Raw genomic sequence first — 15,249 nt, 5'->3', positions numbered from 1 at the left:
AGACTCTGGATGTTGGGGTGTAGAACCTGCCCCTGCGACTGCGAGAGGAGGTCTGCCCTGAAAGGGAGACGGAGCGGAGGGCACATTGAGAGTTGGAGAAGGTCGGAGTACCATACCCTCCTTGGCCAATCCGGAGCTATTAGGATGACTAGAGCCCGGTCCTGGCGAATCTTCCTCAATACTCGAGGAATCAAGGGTATGGGAGGAAACGCGTAAAGCAACTGGCCGCACCAGGTTATTTGAAACGCGTCCCCCAACGCTCCCTGCATCGGATACTGGAGGCTGCAGAACAACGGACAATACGCGTTCTCTCGAGTGGCAAACAGATCTACCCGAGGAAACCCCCACCTCTGGAAGATTAAACGGACTTGATCTGGATGGAGACGCCACTCGTGGTCTGCCGAGAAATGGCGACTGAGACTGTCCGCACGCACGTTCAAGACTCCGGCCAGATGGTTTGCTATCAAGCAAATCTGATGGTCCTTTGCCCAGGACCATAGTCGAAGAGCTTCTCTGCAGAGAAGGTACGACCCCACTCCTCCCTGCTTGTTTATGTAACACATCGTGGTAGTATTGTCCGTTAGGACCTGTACCGACTGACCACGAAGGGAAGGGAGGAAGGCCTTGAGAGCCAGACGTACAGCCCGTAACTCTAACAGATTGATGTGAAACATCTGTTCCTCTGGAGACCAAAGACCTTTGATCTCCAGATCCCCCAGATGAGCTCCCCACCCTAGAGTGGAAGCATCCGTTATGACTGTGGCCACTGGTGGCGACTGCTGGAACGGCTTTCCTTGTGAAAGATTGTTGCTTGCAATCCACCACTTCAAATCCACAGCAGCATCTCTGGAGATCTTGACAGTACCCTCTAGATCCCCTTTGTGTTGAGACCACTGCCTTCGGAGGCACCACTGAAGAGCCCTCATGTGCCAGCGAGCATGCGTGACCAACAGAATGCAGGAGGCAAAAAGACCGAGCAGAAGAAGGACCTTGAGGACTGGAACTACCGCTCCATTTTGAAACATTGGAACCAAATCCTGAATATCTTGAATCCGCTGAGGCGGAGGAAAGGCCCGACCCAATGTTGTATCCAGTACTGCCCCTATGAACAGGAGGCGCTGAGAGGGCTCTAGGTGAGATTTGGGCTCGTTCACCGAAAAACCCAGGTCGAACAACAACTGGGTTGTTGACTGCAGATGATGCGACACAAGCTCCGGGGACTTGGCTTTGATCAACCAGTCGTCCAAGTAAGGGAATACTGCTATCCCCTTCCTTCTGAGTTCTGCCGCAACCACCGACATCACCTTCGTGAAGACTCGAGGTGCTGAAGTAAGACCAAACGGAAGGACCGCAAACTGATAGTGTTGCGATCCCACCACAAACCGGAGATACTTCCTGTGTGACTTGAGTATCGGGATATGAAAGTAAGCATCCTGCAAGTCGACAGACACCATCCAGTCTTCCTTGTTCAACGCCAAAAGCACCTGTGCTAGGGTCAGCATCTTGAATTTTTCCTGCTTGAGGAACCAATTCAAGATCCTCAGGTCCAGAATTGGTCTCAAACGACCATCCTTCTTGGGAATCAGGAAATACCTTGAGTAACATCCTCGACCCCTTTCCTGCTCTGGGACCAACTCCACCGCGCCCTTGGAAAGGAGGGCTTGTACCTCCTGTTCTAGCAACAGGAGGTGTTCTTCTGAACAATAAGAAGGGCGGGGCGGGATGAGGGGCTGGAACTCCCGAAAGGGAAGGGTGTAGCCTTTTCCCACAATACTGAGAACCCAAGTGTCCGTTGTAACAGTCTTCCATTTGGTGAGAAAATGCTGTAATCTTCCCCCTACAGGAGAGGAGTGAGTGGGAAATGGTGGAAGCCTAAGGCTGCTTCCCCTGCTGCACCCCGCCAGAGGATGAGGAAGAGGCAGATTGCTGCTGAGAGGCTCCTCTGGTGCGGACCCTACCTCTCCCCCTGAAAGATCTATAGGGATGGGAAGAGGCAGGTTGCTGATATCTTCCCCGAAAGGAAGAGGAGGAAGAGCCACGCCCAAATCCACGAAACCTCCTGAAAAATCTGGAAGAGGCCGTGGAAGAAGGAGCTTGGAGCCCTAACGACTTAGCCGTGGCCCTGCTTTCCTTAAAACGTTCTAAGGCCGAATCAGCCTTGGCTCCAAATAGTTTGTCCCCATCAAACGGGAGATCCAACAATGTGGACTGTACATCTGCAGAAAAGCCCGAGTTATGGAGCCAGGCCTGTCTCCTTGCCACCACAGTTGTGCCCATTGCTCTGGCTACTGAGTCGGTGGTATCCAGTCCCGTCTGGATAATCTGGGTCGCAGCAGCCTGGGCATTTGAGACAAGATCCAAAAGACCCTGGGGAATCTCTGTAAACGATGAGGAAATGTCATCCATCAGAGCATGAATATACCTCCCCAGGATACAGGTTGCATTGGTGGCTTTTAACGCCAGACTGCAGGACGAAAAAATCTTCTTCGACTGCGCCTCTAGCTTCTTTGAATCTCTGTCCCCAGGCACCGTCGGGAAAGAACCAGGTGCTGACTTGGATGAACAGGAGGCCTGCACCACCAAGCTCTCCGGCGTAGGGTGCCTAGATAGAAACCCAGGGTCAGTCGGAGCCGCCCGATACCTCCTGGCCACGGCTCTGTGAACTGCTGGGGAAGATACCGGCCTCTTCCACACCTCTAACACCGGATCCAGCAGAGCGTCATTAAATGGCAACAGAGGCTCCGCCGCAGCTGAGGCCGGATGTAGCACCTCTGTTAAAAGGTTTTGTTTAGCCTCCACCACCGGCAAAGGCAGGTCCAAAAAACTAGCTGCCTTCTGTACCACTGCATGAAAGGAAGCAGCCTCCTCAGTATATTCCCCCGGGGACGAAAGATCCCACTCAGGGGAAGTGTCCAGCCCACTGGCCGACTCCAGTCCACGCAGCCCATCACCCGAGTCCTCTAGCTCTCCTTCCTCCAGGGCTCGTTGGTACTCCTGCTCTTCTAATACACGGAGAGCACGTCTCCTGGAATGAAGTCGTTGTTCAATACGCGGAGTCGACAATGCCTCCGCCGAAGTCGAAGATCGGCGCCGATCTTCAGAAGCCACCGACGCCGCGTCCGGCGCCACAGGTAACTTCGGCGCCGACGAAAGAGCAGCTGAAGCAGATGGACCCACCGGAGTCACAGGCCGAAATCCCGACGTCAACGGGATGGAAATCCCCGGGGCCAATCCTTCTGAAGCCACCGGAGCGGCCACCGGCGCCGACACTGGCGCCGAGCCCACGTTCCCAAAAGGGAGAAAGGGCATAAAGGGTGCCGGCCGAAGAGGCGCAGGATCACCCAAAGAAAAGGCCAAAGGCCCAGCCGGAGCACCCCCTGGAGCCATCTGTTGGAAGATGGCATACATCGCATTCAAGAATGCGGAACTATCGGCTCCAGGGGTGGGAAAAGCCGGATACTGAGGTGCCTGTCTCGGAGGCGACCCCGACGCCGGCCTCGACGTCTGCGCCGGAGAAAACACCTGAGGCTCCAATACCTCAATCACCGACGCCTGTCCAGGTGAAGTTGGAGACGCCGGAGAGGGCAACGGCGTCGAAGGATGCGGCGTAACCGTGGGACTGATCTCCCATGTCCTTCGGCGCCGATCCGAAGACCTGGAACGAGTCTCCTTCGAATGACGCCGAGATTCTCTACGGCGCCGGGAGTCTCGATGACGCCGATGTCTTGGAGAAGAAGACTTCTTGTGATGCTTCTCCTTCGATTTAGCCATAAACAGCTTCGCCTCACGTTCCTTGAGGGCCTTTGGATTCATGTGCTGGCATGAATCACAAGTCGAGACGTCGTGGTCGGAGCTCAAACACCAAAGGCAATCGGAATGAGGATCCGTCACCGACATCTTGCCTCCACACTCACGACAAGGCTTAAATCCAGACTTTCTCTGCAACATTATTACCACAGCGAAAGACTACGCAGCCAAAATACACTGTAACCAAAAAAATAACAGTTGCTCCCTCGAAGATAACCGTTTCGAATGCACGGAAAAAAGGGAACTGACGTCCGCACGTCGTCGAGGACCTCTTATTGCCTGTATGACGTCAGACGGCGTCGCGTGGGCTAGAGTGACGTCCTCGTCGACGTGCAGAGACTAGTAAGAAGATTTCCGTCGAATGCTGGCGCCATGGGAGTATTCATTAGGTGAGGAATCCACAGGTAGTTGTATCCATCAGAAAGGGTCTTTATATCATTGAATGTTATTAAACCCCAAAAATCAGCTGCTGTACTAACTAACATGTATCTGCTTTAAGTACCAATTCTCTCACAACATGCCAGGTTAGGGATTTATGCGATTGCCTGCCCTGCCTCTTGGATAGTTGGGTATAAAATATATCAGATGCATGTTCATCCTAAATAATAGCCAGCCTTAAGTACTTTGGAGTGCGATGTATCACCACTAGTTGATTCACCAGGCCATTTGTGTTTTTTTTATGTGCCAAGTAAGTTTCACTTGTATCTTTCTGAGTGCCTCTAGTGTTGCCACCATTTTGTAAGGTGAGAGTTCCAATGTGGCACTCACCAGATGTACTTCCTGCCTTAGATGACAGTGGTGCGAAGGGAGAATTCAGAGATTTTCAGTATATCATCAGGTCATGGAGGGTCTCAAAAACAGAATGACACCCATTATGTTCACACTAGTTGTGCTATTAGATAATTGACAGTAAATAGATTCTGCTGTTAGGACTTAATAGCTAACACATCTAATTGGATCCAATCAGTGGTCAAAGATGGGGGGTGGGGAGGAGCGGTGTTTCTGAGGGGCATGATGCGCCTATTCTTTTTTAATTTTAAAAAAAAAAACAGTGCCCCTACTTTTTGTTAAGACAACCATCCTGGGACGGTTAATTCTGACAGCTGAAATGCCTCATCTGAAGTCTAAGGCAGGGAGTCTCCTGTTGTGTTAAACCGAGGGCGAGGCAGACAGTTAAACAAGCCTTCTTGCCAGAGTGTTGCTGCCTGAAAGAAATGTATATGTGTGCAACTGTTTAATGTGCAAATGTAAAGGGTACTTGAAGTTGGTATTGGCTTTAATTGATGGAATCACTTGAAGCTTCTTGATGACACATTCTTTTTCAGAGGTTTTGTAAGGGAGCCGACAGCTAAGCTGTGAAGTGTGTGCTTTTAATGGACAGTTATATAAAATAAATTGCACTATGTGCTGTCTAGGTATTACTAAAATCTATTTTTTTGAAGCACTTTTTTACCTTAAACCTAGATGCATATTTTGTAGCAGCCTATCTTATACTGTGTGTAATGCAAGTGTAACATAATGACTTGATTGTTCATAGAGCTTTCACAAACAATCTTATAGCACTAAACATACACAAGTCACTATTCTCCACTGCACCAACTAGGATCAATTCTGTGGCTCTCTGTTGCAGTGCATTAACTAATAGAGGTTTCATAATGTACAATAGTGTATTACTGATTAACATAATTTGCATTTAATTTTCACTTAAGCTGTGTTATTTCATATGTAGTTACCTAAAGGTGAAAGACCGAAAAAAGATACAGAATATTTTGTTTATTCAACCATGCCTTTGACTACTCCCCCACACTCTTCCAACCCAACCCATTGTGTGCAGCACCACAGTTCCCATACCCTTTTGAATGCAGTCAACCACTGGACCCGATTTGAATCCATAAATGCATTGGGTGTTATTATAAAAATTACTTTTGATTGCGGAGTTAGAAAAATGTAGGCTCTGCCATTTCATAAATTATCTACTGTGGCACCAGCGTCATTTCTGATCTGGCATGTGGATCAGTCTCTTTCACCTGTGAGCTCTTCAGTGGCATGGCAATAGCAGCCTGCAACAAATTACAACACTTTTCTTTCTTGCCTTAATGTTAAGGATGTGTAGTGCTGGGTGGCTCCTTCCAAGCACCAACCTTACATAACCTCATGGGATGGTAGAGACTATTGAGAAGCCCCTTTCAAAGGAAACTGTATCATAATCCCTTGTGGTAAGTGTGAGGCTTTGTTTTGTTGTGGAGCCAGGGCTGTACGAGGTCCCTAAGGACCAAAGAACCATCTATGGTGGATGTACCTGCTGCCAGTATCTTGCAGAGTCATCCTCGGATGAGAGTCCAAAATTGCTGTATTTGTTCAAGGCTTGTAGACCACCCAATAGACTCTGTTATAGCAAAGGATATGACCTCGTAACAAACTAGGAAGGGGCATACACCACATCATGTTGAGGTTTTCCAAACCTACATCGGAAAAGTGCACACTTGTGTAGAGGGCACAAAGCAAATACAATATTGCTTGCACAACGAGAGAGGAGTGCAAACTTTGAAACACCGCAATCCAATGCATTTGTTTTATTTGGCAATGTGACAAAAAGTAAACCTGTTAACTTGGTTTGGAAAAAAGTATTGAGGCATGCACTGGGCCAATTCCTTCTGCACAAGTGTAGATTACCTGTAACACTAGTTTGGCAGCTTTGGCAATCTTAAGAAGTGGGCAAAAGTTATTAAAGCTATTAAGGCCAATTTTGTGTATTGCCTTAAGAAACAAAAACAGTATGAATTGAGGGGGTAGACATCCAGGTAGTAAAGGTATAGATTCTGCCTCATTTCAGTGACCACAGTTAGTGTCCAAATAATTAGCAAGTTGTTGTCTCTGGCATTTATGCAGTCTTTATTCACCTACTGTTTTTAAAATTGAATTTCGGAAACTTGTCACCCCCAAACTTCACAAATGTTTCTTTTACAGATCCAAGAAGAAAAGCTGAAGATTTTAAGGATAAATCATTTGCAAAACCCACTGATTACCTGAGACAGAAAACACAGCTGAAGCTGGAACTCTTTCCAAGTGAGGTGGTGTCCAGAAACCGGTGCAGGGGCCTTGAGAGTCCACCCAGTAATCGCTATGCTGGGGACTGGAGCATCTGTGGGCAGGACTTACTTTTGGTTCCGAGTGGGAACCTGGTGGATGCTGACTACGATGAAGTGGCTGGGACAGACAGTGAGAACGAAGAGGAGAATGCAGTCCTTGATCTGAGGGAGGGCTTCCTGACTCAGACTGGGACAGTCTTTGTTAGGGACTTTGCACTGGTGGATGACACTGCAGAGATTGATTTGGAGACTCCCTATAGCCCTCGGCTGAACCTGAAGGATTTTGATGCTTTGATTTTAGACCTGGAACGGGAACTTTCCAAACAGATTAACATCTGCCTATGAGCCCCAGATGATGGTCAAAAAAGTGTTTGCTTACTAAAGCACCTGGACTTCACATGTGAGAGCCTCCAGTAGAGGTCCTTATACAAATATTAAGTGGTGGCTACCTTGTATATTGAAAATGTCCTGTTGTAGGCACTTTGAGAGAAAGTTTCTTGATGCCTTCAAGGTTTTATTGTTTCTGTTGATGATGAGGAAATCTCCGAGTCAACCAGAGTTGTTGACATGATTACCTGCATGACCTGTGGTTTTCAGATTTGATAGGAGTTGTAGGTCAAGGCATGGTTTAGTCAATAGGGACTGTGTGCTGTTGTGGTATCCATACCCAGGTTACTGGCAAGGGCAGGGATGTAGTAAAAGTATGCAAATGAGCAACAAGACCAAAGTAGGAAACATTCACGTAATGTAAGGGAGCCAGTCCATAACCTCGGCTTGGTGTTAGTGTTCTTGGATTGGAGCGTTAATGCAACAGGCTAATTGTAGTGTTTGGGACCACATTATTGTAGTTGGAGGAGTAGTTTTGAGAGCTGTAATGCAAAATTAAGAGCCCATCCCATGTGTTGGAGTCTCAGCTCTTTGTTATGAAAAGGCACTTTACTTCTTTTATATCTATTTGTATGTTATCAGCCCTGACTCCCTACTGCAGAGGCTCCCATGATCCTATAGGAATCACTATGCTTAATAATCCATGCCTATGGTGGCTGCATGCATGCTTCTGTATTCCTGTAATAACAAAGCACTTTCAAATTTTGTTCTAATGACTGATGTCTTGTAATATGAAGACCTCCTCTCAAGAGTGCCTGTTGGTCCTTGGGTGACAGTCCTGTGATATTTTGAGTATATTCACAAATGTTAAATTTCTATATAGTTAATCTAAATGAGAATCATTTATAGTCAATAGTAACCAACTGATGGACATCCCTTTCTTAGCAGGATGTTTTTCTCTTCTACTGTGACCCACATTCAATTATAGTGAGATATCTTTACATAGAATGGAATGGGCTGGAGATCTGAAATTTGTAGTGAAGGAAAAATTTAACCAAGTTTTTCTTTTGTTTCTTCCAACAGTAGAACGGATTGAGTCTTTGAGGCCATTTTGTTACAAGAATGATCTGTGACATGATGTTAATAATTCCACATGAGGCGCCTCTCTTTTTCCCTGCTAATGTGGGTTGGCAGACATTGGTTACATATATAAAATGTGAATTGGGATGGAAAAGGTTCCAAACCTGACCAGCAAAGAGTGAAGTCCAAGATGTAACCATCTTAGGTGGCAGGTGTTATGCAATGCCGTGTTGGTTTGACCTTAAACTAAGTACACTAGTTTGGATAGATATATGGCAAGCAAGGCTAATTCTGCCCTTTAGGGAGTACGTAGAATCCTCCTCTGAAGTCGGGATGCATCCAGAAGGATATCTAATGCCCTCAGAAAGTTGTCCAAAGAACTTTCCTTTTTCAACCTTGGGTAGGCTTAGAAGCAATTTAGGTTGCGGTGTCTGATGGGTTGTTTAAGATACCCATTTAGAATGGCTTCCTAACTTGTCTGATACATCCTTGTGTCTTCGGCACAGGTGCCTCTGAGTATGAGGCTGAGATGGGCATCAGTACTAGCTACAAGAAGACTCTATGATACAAGGGCATCTACACATGTGTTTAAAGTTGATGCTTTTCATTCAGGGGGGGGCGCTGTGTTAGGAAACAGTTTGTCACTTCAAGGTTAAGACAGACTCCTGATAAAAACAATCAAGTACCTACCACCCCATTTCATCTTACCCTCATGAGCAACCTTTCAGATGCATTCATTAATTTTCAGCTTGTATTTCATCCTGGAGTCGTTAGGGAAACTACACCAGCACCACATATGTTACTTAAACTGTGGGGAAGTGTTTGCCTTACTCGTGTTTAATCTTTTCATATTACCATAATGTTAATCTAAGGAGCTGTTGTGTTTACAGGCCTGTGTGAATCACCCAGAGATTGTGGGAGGACTGTGATACATTCTCTGGCACTAAAAAATTTATTACAGACTAATGCTGCTCCTTTAATGTTCCGCCTATCCATCAGAGCCACAAAGCACCGTTTTTAGACTGGGTAAAACATCACAAGATCAATTGTGCTGTCACTCGAACTACAAGATATCAGATGACTTGTATTATACATACAAACCTACCAATATAAAATGTATATTCAAAGAAACATGACCTCATTGTAAATATAAAGTGTGTGCACTGGCAGAAAAAGCTGAGCACTTGTATTTAAAGCAAGCAAAAATACAGTCACAGTATTATAAATATTGCACCTTTTAGGGGCTGTGCTGCCCATTTTAGCTCGGCTCCTTTATGCAGGGTCCTCTTAATGAGCTTAGTAAACCAAACAGTGTTACAATTCCTGAATTCCTCACTGCCCCTCCCTATATGTACCGCTTATTTTTGCCGCTGCTACAGCAATCTGCTGCTGCTGTGATGACTAACTTTGGTAGTGTAGTGCATACGACTTGTATAGTGGTAGTGGGAATTTTACAAATGCTGGTTAACACAGCAAGGAAACTAGGTACTTGGAGGCAAGAGCAGAAAAGTTTTTTTGTTGTGATCCATCACAAAAGGTTTATAGGAGAGTAGCTCTTGGTGATATGACTTCTTGGCATTTTTAGGCTCCAGTTGTCCAGGTCCTTGTGAGTGCTTCATGTCTGTAGGTCACATAGTTTCTGAGCACGCTTTGGTTTGGCAGCCCTAGGACCTGAAACACAAGGACATAGTGATTTGCACAGGATCACTGTTGTGGTTGTGTTGAAGTCTTGATTAGAACTTTTATCTCATGGTTCCACAGTCAGTGGCCCTGGTGGCAGACTACGTCTTCATGATTCTTGGGAATAGCTCTTAGCAGTTGTTAGCTGGATATACATGCTTGGACGTGCAGAATGCAGCCATGCTGAACAGCACTGCAAGACTATCAAGCACACCCAAGTCATCTCATCTCGCGTTTTTCAGCAGCTCGGGCGTTTCTTGGAGCTCTAGGATTCCAGACTTCTATATACGTGACAACTGCTATTATTTTCTGCTTAGGATTTCTTCAGGGTGAAAAAGAAATCCCTGTTCTATGTTCTTAATCTTGATGGGTTTTGTCCTAATAGGTGAGCTTTCTAAGTTGAATGTTGTGAGCTGTGTGAACTAGTGCCATGATTTTGCCAGATCAGTATTCAGGGCTAACTGTTTGTACCGTCTTTGGGTGAACTATTGATGTATAGCATCTGCCGCAGTGCTCTCTGTTGTGACTCTTCTGTAATCATTTTAATTACCTGGTCTTTCTCTTCTGTTTTATGAAGCACTTTCAACTCTTGAAGGAGGAAAATCATTGGGAAACAGGATGTGTAGCATGTAAATGTTTGCATGTTTGCAACAGCAAAGATGCGAAGTAAAACATTTCATTTCTCTTGGTCTACACCAACAACAGAAAAGACAAAACCCACAAATACTTCAAAACAAGTTTCAAATTTCATGTGCAAAGTAGCAGGCTCAAGGTAAAAAAAACGAGGAATACTGAAAGCGGAGGACAGCTTAAATAGCAACAATACTTGCAACAGTTAAACGCGGAGTACATTGAAAAGCTGTAGTATTATTAAATCTGGCACGGGGTAACCACTTAATAGTATTCTTATGCCCAGCGCCACTGACATTATATGATTCTGCTGCCCAGCATTTTCCACAGAATCGTGGATTTACATCCTTGCCACATAATTCACAAAGTACTGCATACTTTGCATATTTAAACAAAAAATTAGTTTGTACCTGAACTGGATCAAACATTACTAATAAAAAAAGACCTACCTGGTGCGGAACAGAGAGAGACAGGCCCTTTACAGAAGTAGACTGGTTACCATTCAATTGTTGGTTAATGTAGTTTTGTGTCTACCTGCTACCACTGAAGTGCTACCTTTGTCCAAACTGTATTAACATGCATGAAAATGTCAAAATAATATTGCCACATGGTGCCTCATTAGGACCCATAATTTTCCTTTTCTTGCTGCATGACTTGGTCATATATGCTTCCTCCACTTTCACACAATTCACATAATGCAGCTGTGCCAAATTCCAGAAACCCACAGGAAAGTGGTTTTGGAAGAATAGCAGCAATAAAGTGATTATTCTTTTTTTTCTTCTTTTTTTTGTAACCAAGTTTGTTGAAAATGTGACTTTCCTCTAGCCTATATACATTCAGCTCTACCTGAAAGTGCTGCCTCTCAGTGGCATTTACTGAAATCTGTGTGATAATCTATATTAAAAAGTTGAGGCCATTAGAATCGGTCACGCATGTTCCTGATCCGCATCCTTTGTTCCTGTGTGTAACCCCTACTTTGTGTTACGCCCTTTTTCCTTTTCTGCACCGGGTCTTCTAACATCCCATCTAATGCCAGGGAAGAACCAACTTCTAACCTTTAGTAATACTCTACATCTGGCTATCTGTCCTCAGATGACGTTTTCACCCACCACAACTTTAATAGGCGAGTGTTTAAACCTATTTATGGTACTATGGGATCACAGAATTCCAACAACATGTTGGGACTGTTTAAAATGTGAATCACTCTGATGGCGTTCACCTACCATTTTCCTACAGCAAGGGGACACTTTGTTGGCTGCATTTGAAAAGGTGACATGAAAAGTATTACGGCCATACCTTAAAGTATTTTTAAGTTATATGTTTTAATATTTTGTTCAGTTATCATTTTTTGTACTGTTATGCATATATGTTCAATAATTGATGGCCTGTAACATAAATCGGGCCACCTGCAGTTCATAGGTCTATTTTTGCTTATTCACTGTTTTTAAAGATACACAGTATTCAACATACAAACCATGTGGCCGTTATGTAATTGTGCTCATTTTGTATGTATTTAAGATGCTATAAATATACCTTATTTTTGGGATTTGTGAATTTGTAAAATGAAAATCTATAAGGTACAGATTTGGAGAGCGGTGGCTTTGTTGTAGTCACCCTTTCACCACTCACCTTCATATTCTCAATATTTTACAACACGAACAATAAAGAGAAAAAAGATATCTGGAAAAGTGACCTTGTATTGTTTTTAGGTTTAATTTTCCATGTCACGGTGTATAGTCCTCATGTTTCCTAGGACCATAGAATTTATACCTGTGTCACATTTGGTTGTACATGCATAGTGTAATTAACACAAAACTGTGTACTCCTTTAGGTGTCCTTTTCTGGTGAATCTTCAATGTTCCTGTCATATGAGCTCCCACTTCATTCTCAAAATCTTTGGGAACCGTGTGCTCCAACATGCTTGATTGACATACCTCTTGAAGCCTCAAGAGTGACAGGGCCATGTCACAGAGGGCTTTGAGGACACATTTCACTCCTGATAAGCATGCCATAGCTGAAATTCTAGCATAATAAGGCTCTCAAGCAGATTAGATCTACCTCAGACCATTGGAGAAATCAAGGTTTTGCAGCATGAATCTTTTCTGGATTCACATGCTGTGCATTATTCTACCATCTAGTGGTTGGGTCCGGAATTTCTACTATTTGTTTGTAAAAAATAAAATAAAAATCTACCTTTGTTTGTTGGTGGGCGTCGACTAAAGCTCCATTTGGTGTCTCTTTGTGACATTGTTGCAGTTCCTCTGTATGTTCACACCTTGGGTCGCGATCTCAGATTCTTGTTTTCAGCCGTTGGGCATGGACAGTTATGCAGTGACTTCTCGAGCCCGTAGGGGAAAATCAGAGATTTACCAAAGAAAGTTTGAAAAGTTTATCAAGGCCTCAGAACTGAATCTTGGGATAGCTGTTGGCGCAAAGAAGTAAGATCGAATGCAAAGATTTAGTGCAATACTTCCACAAGGGTCGAGAATGCATGGACGGGGGGGGTTCCCCAATCAGTATGATGGAGAAGACACCATTCCAATTTTGTCAAAATTATCATTTCAAATATGCCCAGAAGGACTAACATCTGGTGTGAAATCTCTGCTCACCAGTCACTACAAGGCCAAAAATCCACTCCATCCCTTAAATATCTGGGAATTTCCAGTGGCAAGGAGGAAAATGTCTCCAATGGAGCAGAAGGAAAGTTCTCAGAGGGTGATCATGAGATCACAGAATTAAAGGAAGATCCACTGAAGAAAATCAGAAAGGAGGTAAGAGAGTCAGCCAACTCCGTTACAGCACAGAAGTTGAAAAAATCTGACTTGGGGCCACAGAAAGGAGCCTCAGCGTCGAAACACTTGCCGACCTCAGGCATGCCCCACGAAAAGGAGTCATGTGGAGCACTAGAGTGGTTCTCCATTGTAAAAAAAAAACTCCCAAAAAAGTATTCCGCTCCTAAAGACAGAAAGGCAAAAGACTCATCCTCATCAAAATGCCTTGATATTCAAGGGGTTCGCTGAAGCAAAAATTCAGAACAATCTGCTAAAGAGATTTCCACATTGAAGAGGAAACACTTAAATGCAAGTTCTGAAAATAGAGCCTTTGAGATTGAGGAAAAGGCTTGAGGCCGAAATGGCTGATCTGATTCAGAAAAAGAAGGAATTTGACAAAAGCCTAAGTAGTTTCCGAATTCCTCAAAAAACTTTGAAGACAAAGGAAGTGACAGAGACAGAGGTTGAGGTCATTCCCCCCCTTAACACCTGAAGCTCAAGAAGAGGAAGAGGAAATCTTCTATACAGAAGAAGAGGAACAGACATTGTATCAACCATCAGAGGAAGGAGAATATGTCGAGATGCAATGCGAAGATTTGGATGGGGAGTCACCAGAGGAGGTCGTGGAATGTTATCCATCTAAGGCCTCTCCCTCTGATGATATTGGCGTGTATAATATGGTGATTAAAAATGCTGCAGACAAATTTTATGTGCAACTGGAAGAAACCCAGCCAAGCCTCAGTCATGCTTTCTTTTGGAGAGACTGATTCCTAGTCAGGCTATGAACCAATATCTGCCCTTGCTGCCAAGTATTTTGGACCAACGCAGAGAATATCAAGGAACCAGCCACCTGCAGAGCAGTAATGCAGAGGCCAGAGGAAAAAATAAAACATTTCCTCGAAAGATCCAGAGTACATTAAAGGTACTGTGCCTGCCGACTCTATCATAACCTCAAAAGCAAGGAAGGGGAGAACATCCCATCAGTATCAGTCCTGCCCCAGACAAAGAAAGTAAAAGGATGGAGCTAATGGACCACAAGAGTGAGAGGAGTGCGGTTAACCAGTGGCAAATTGCAAATTCCAGTGCCTTACTAAACAGACATACAAGTCAGCATTGGGAGGAGATAGGAGAATAAATGAAACATCTCCCATATCATATAGAAGAGGGCTGCTCATCTGGTGGAGAGCGAGCAGAATATAGCGAACACCTGCTTGAAGTCTGCATTAGACATGGCTAACACATCTGGTATTCAACTGATGATGGGGGTTACATTAAGGTGCCATTCATGGCTAAGAATTTCGGGATTTAATCCAGAAGTTCAAGCCAATGTAATAAATACCCTGTTTAATAGACAACAATGGTTTGGGAATACTGTTGACGAAAACCTCAATCAACTCAAGAAGGACAATGAAACAGCAAAGTCCATGGGTTGTTTCGCAGTTTCGAGGAGTAATTCACAGAGGATCCTTCACTCAAAGAAAGCTAGCCTCAAAAGGCACTTTTTAGGCCGAGAGTTCTCACCAGGGAGTCCACAGTAGAACCAAAGCCTCAGCTACACAACAAAGCTGGCAGTTCCAACAAAAACAAAGGGGTTCCTTTCGTGGACGAGGGCAATCTGCTAGAGGAGGGACAACCCAGACTAATAAGTGACTACATTAGATTAACAGCAATAGCCCCAAATCCATCTGTGGTAGGAGACAACAAAGACACTCATTATCTGCACAATACACCAGAAGGTAAAAGATTACAAACATTTCTCCAGGAGTGGAGGAAAATACCTTCAGACCAATAGATGCTAAAATCAATACAATACGTTTATTGCATAGAACTAGAAAGGTATCCTCCAACAAGGAGGCCAAAGAAAA

At 44.5% G+C, this 15,249-nt stretch overlaps 1 protein-coding gene across 1 annotated transcript in view; it reads left to right on the top strand.

The window, feature by feature from the left end:
- The window catches only part of SYDE1 (synapse defective Rho GTPase homolog 1), a 142,032-nt gene extending 129,731 nt beyond the window's left edge, over nucleotides 1–12,301 (top strand). The window contains exon 8 of the mRNA XM_069231653.1: nucleotides 6,775–12,301. Coding sequence (XP_069087754.1) covers nucleotides 6,775–7,241 — 467 coding nt within the window. The 3' untranslated portion in view covers nucleotides 7,242–12,301. The remainder of the gene's footprint in view (nucleotides 1–6,774) is intronic.
- The last annotated feature ends 2,948 nt before the right edge of the window (nucleotides 12,302–15,249 follow it).

This window comes from Pleurodeles waltl, chromosome 4_2 (genome assembly GCF_031143425.1).
Source record: "Pleurodeles waltl isolate 20211129_DDA chromosome 4_2, aPleWal1.hap1.20221129, whole genome shotgun sequence".
NCBI lineage: Eukaryota > Metazoa > Chordata > Amphibia > Caudata > Salamandridae > Pleurodeles > Pleurodeles waltl.
Note: the sequence above shows the minus strand (reverse complement) of the source record. Positions and strands in the feature narration are given on the sequence as shown.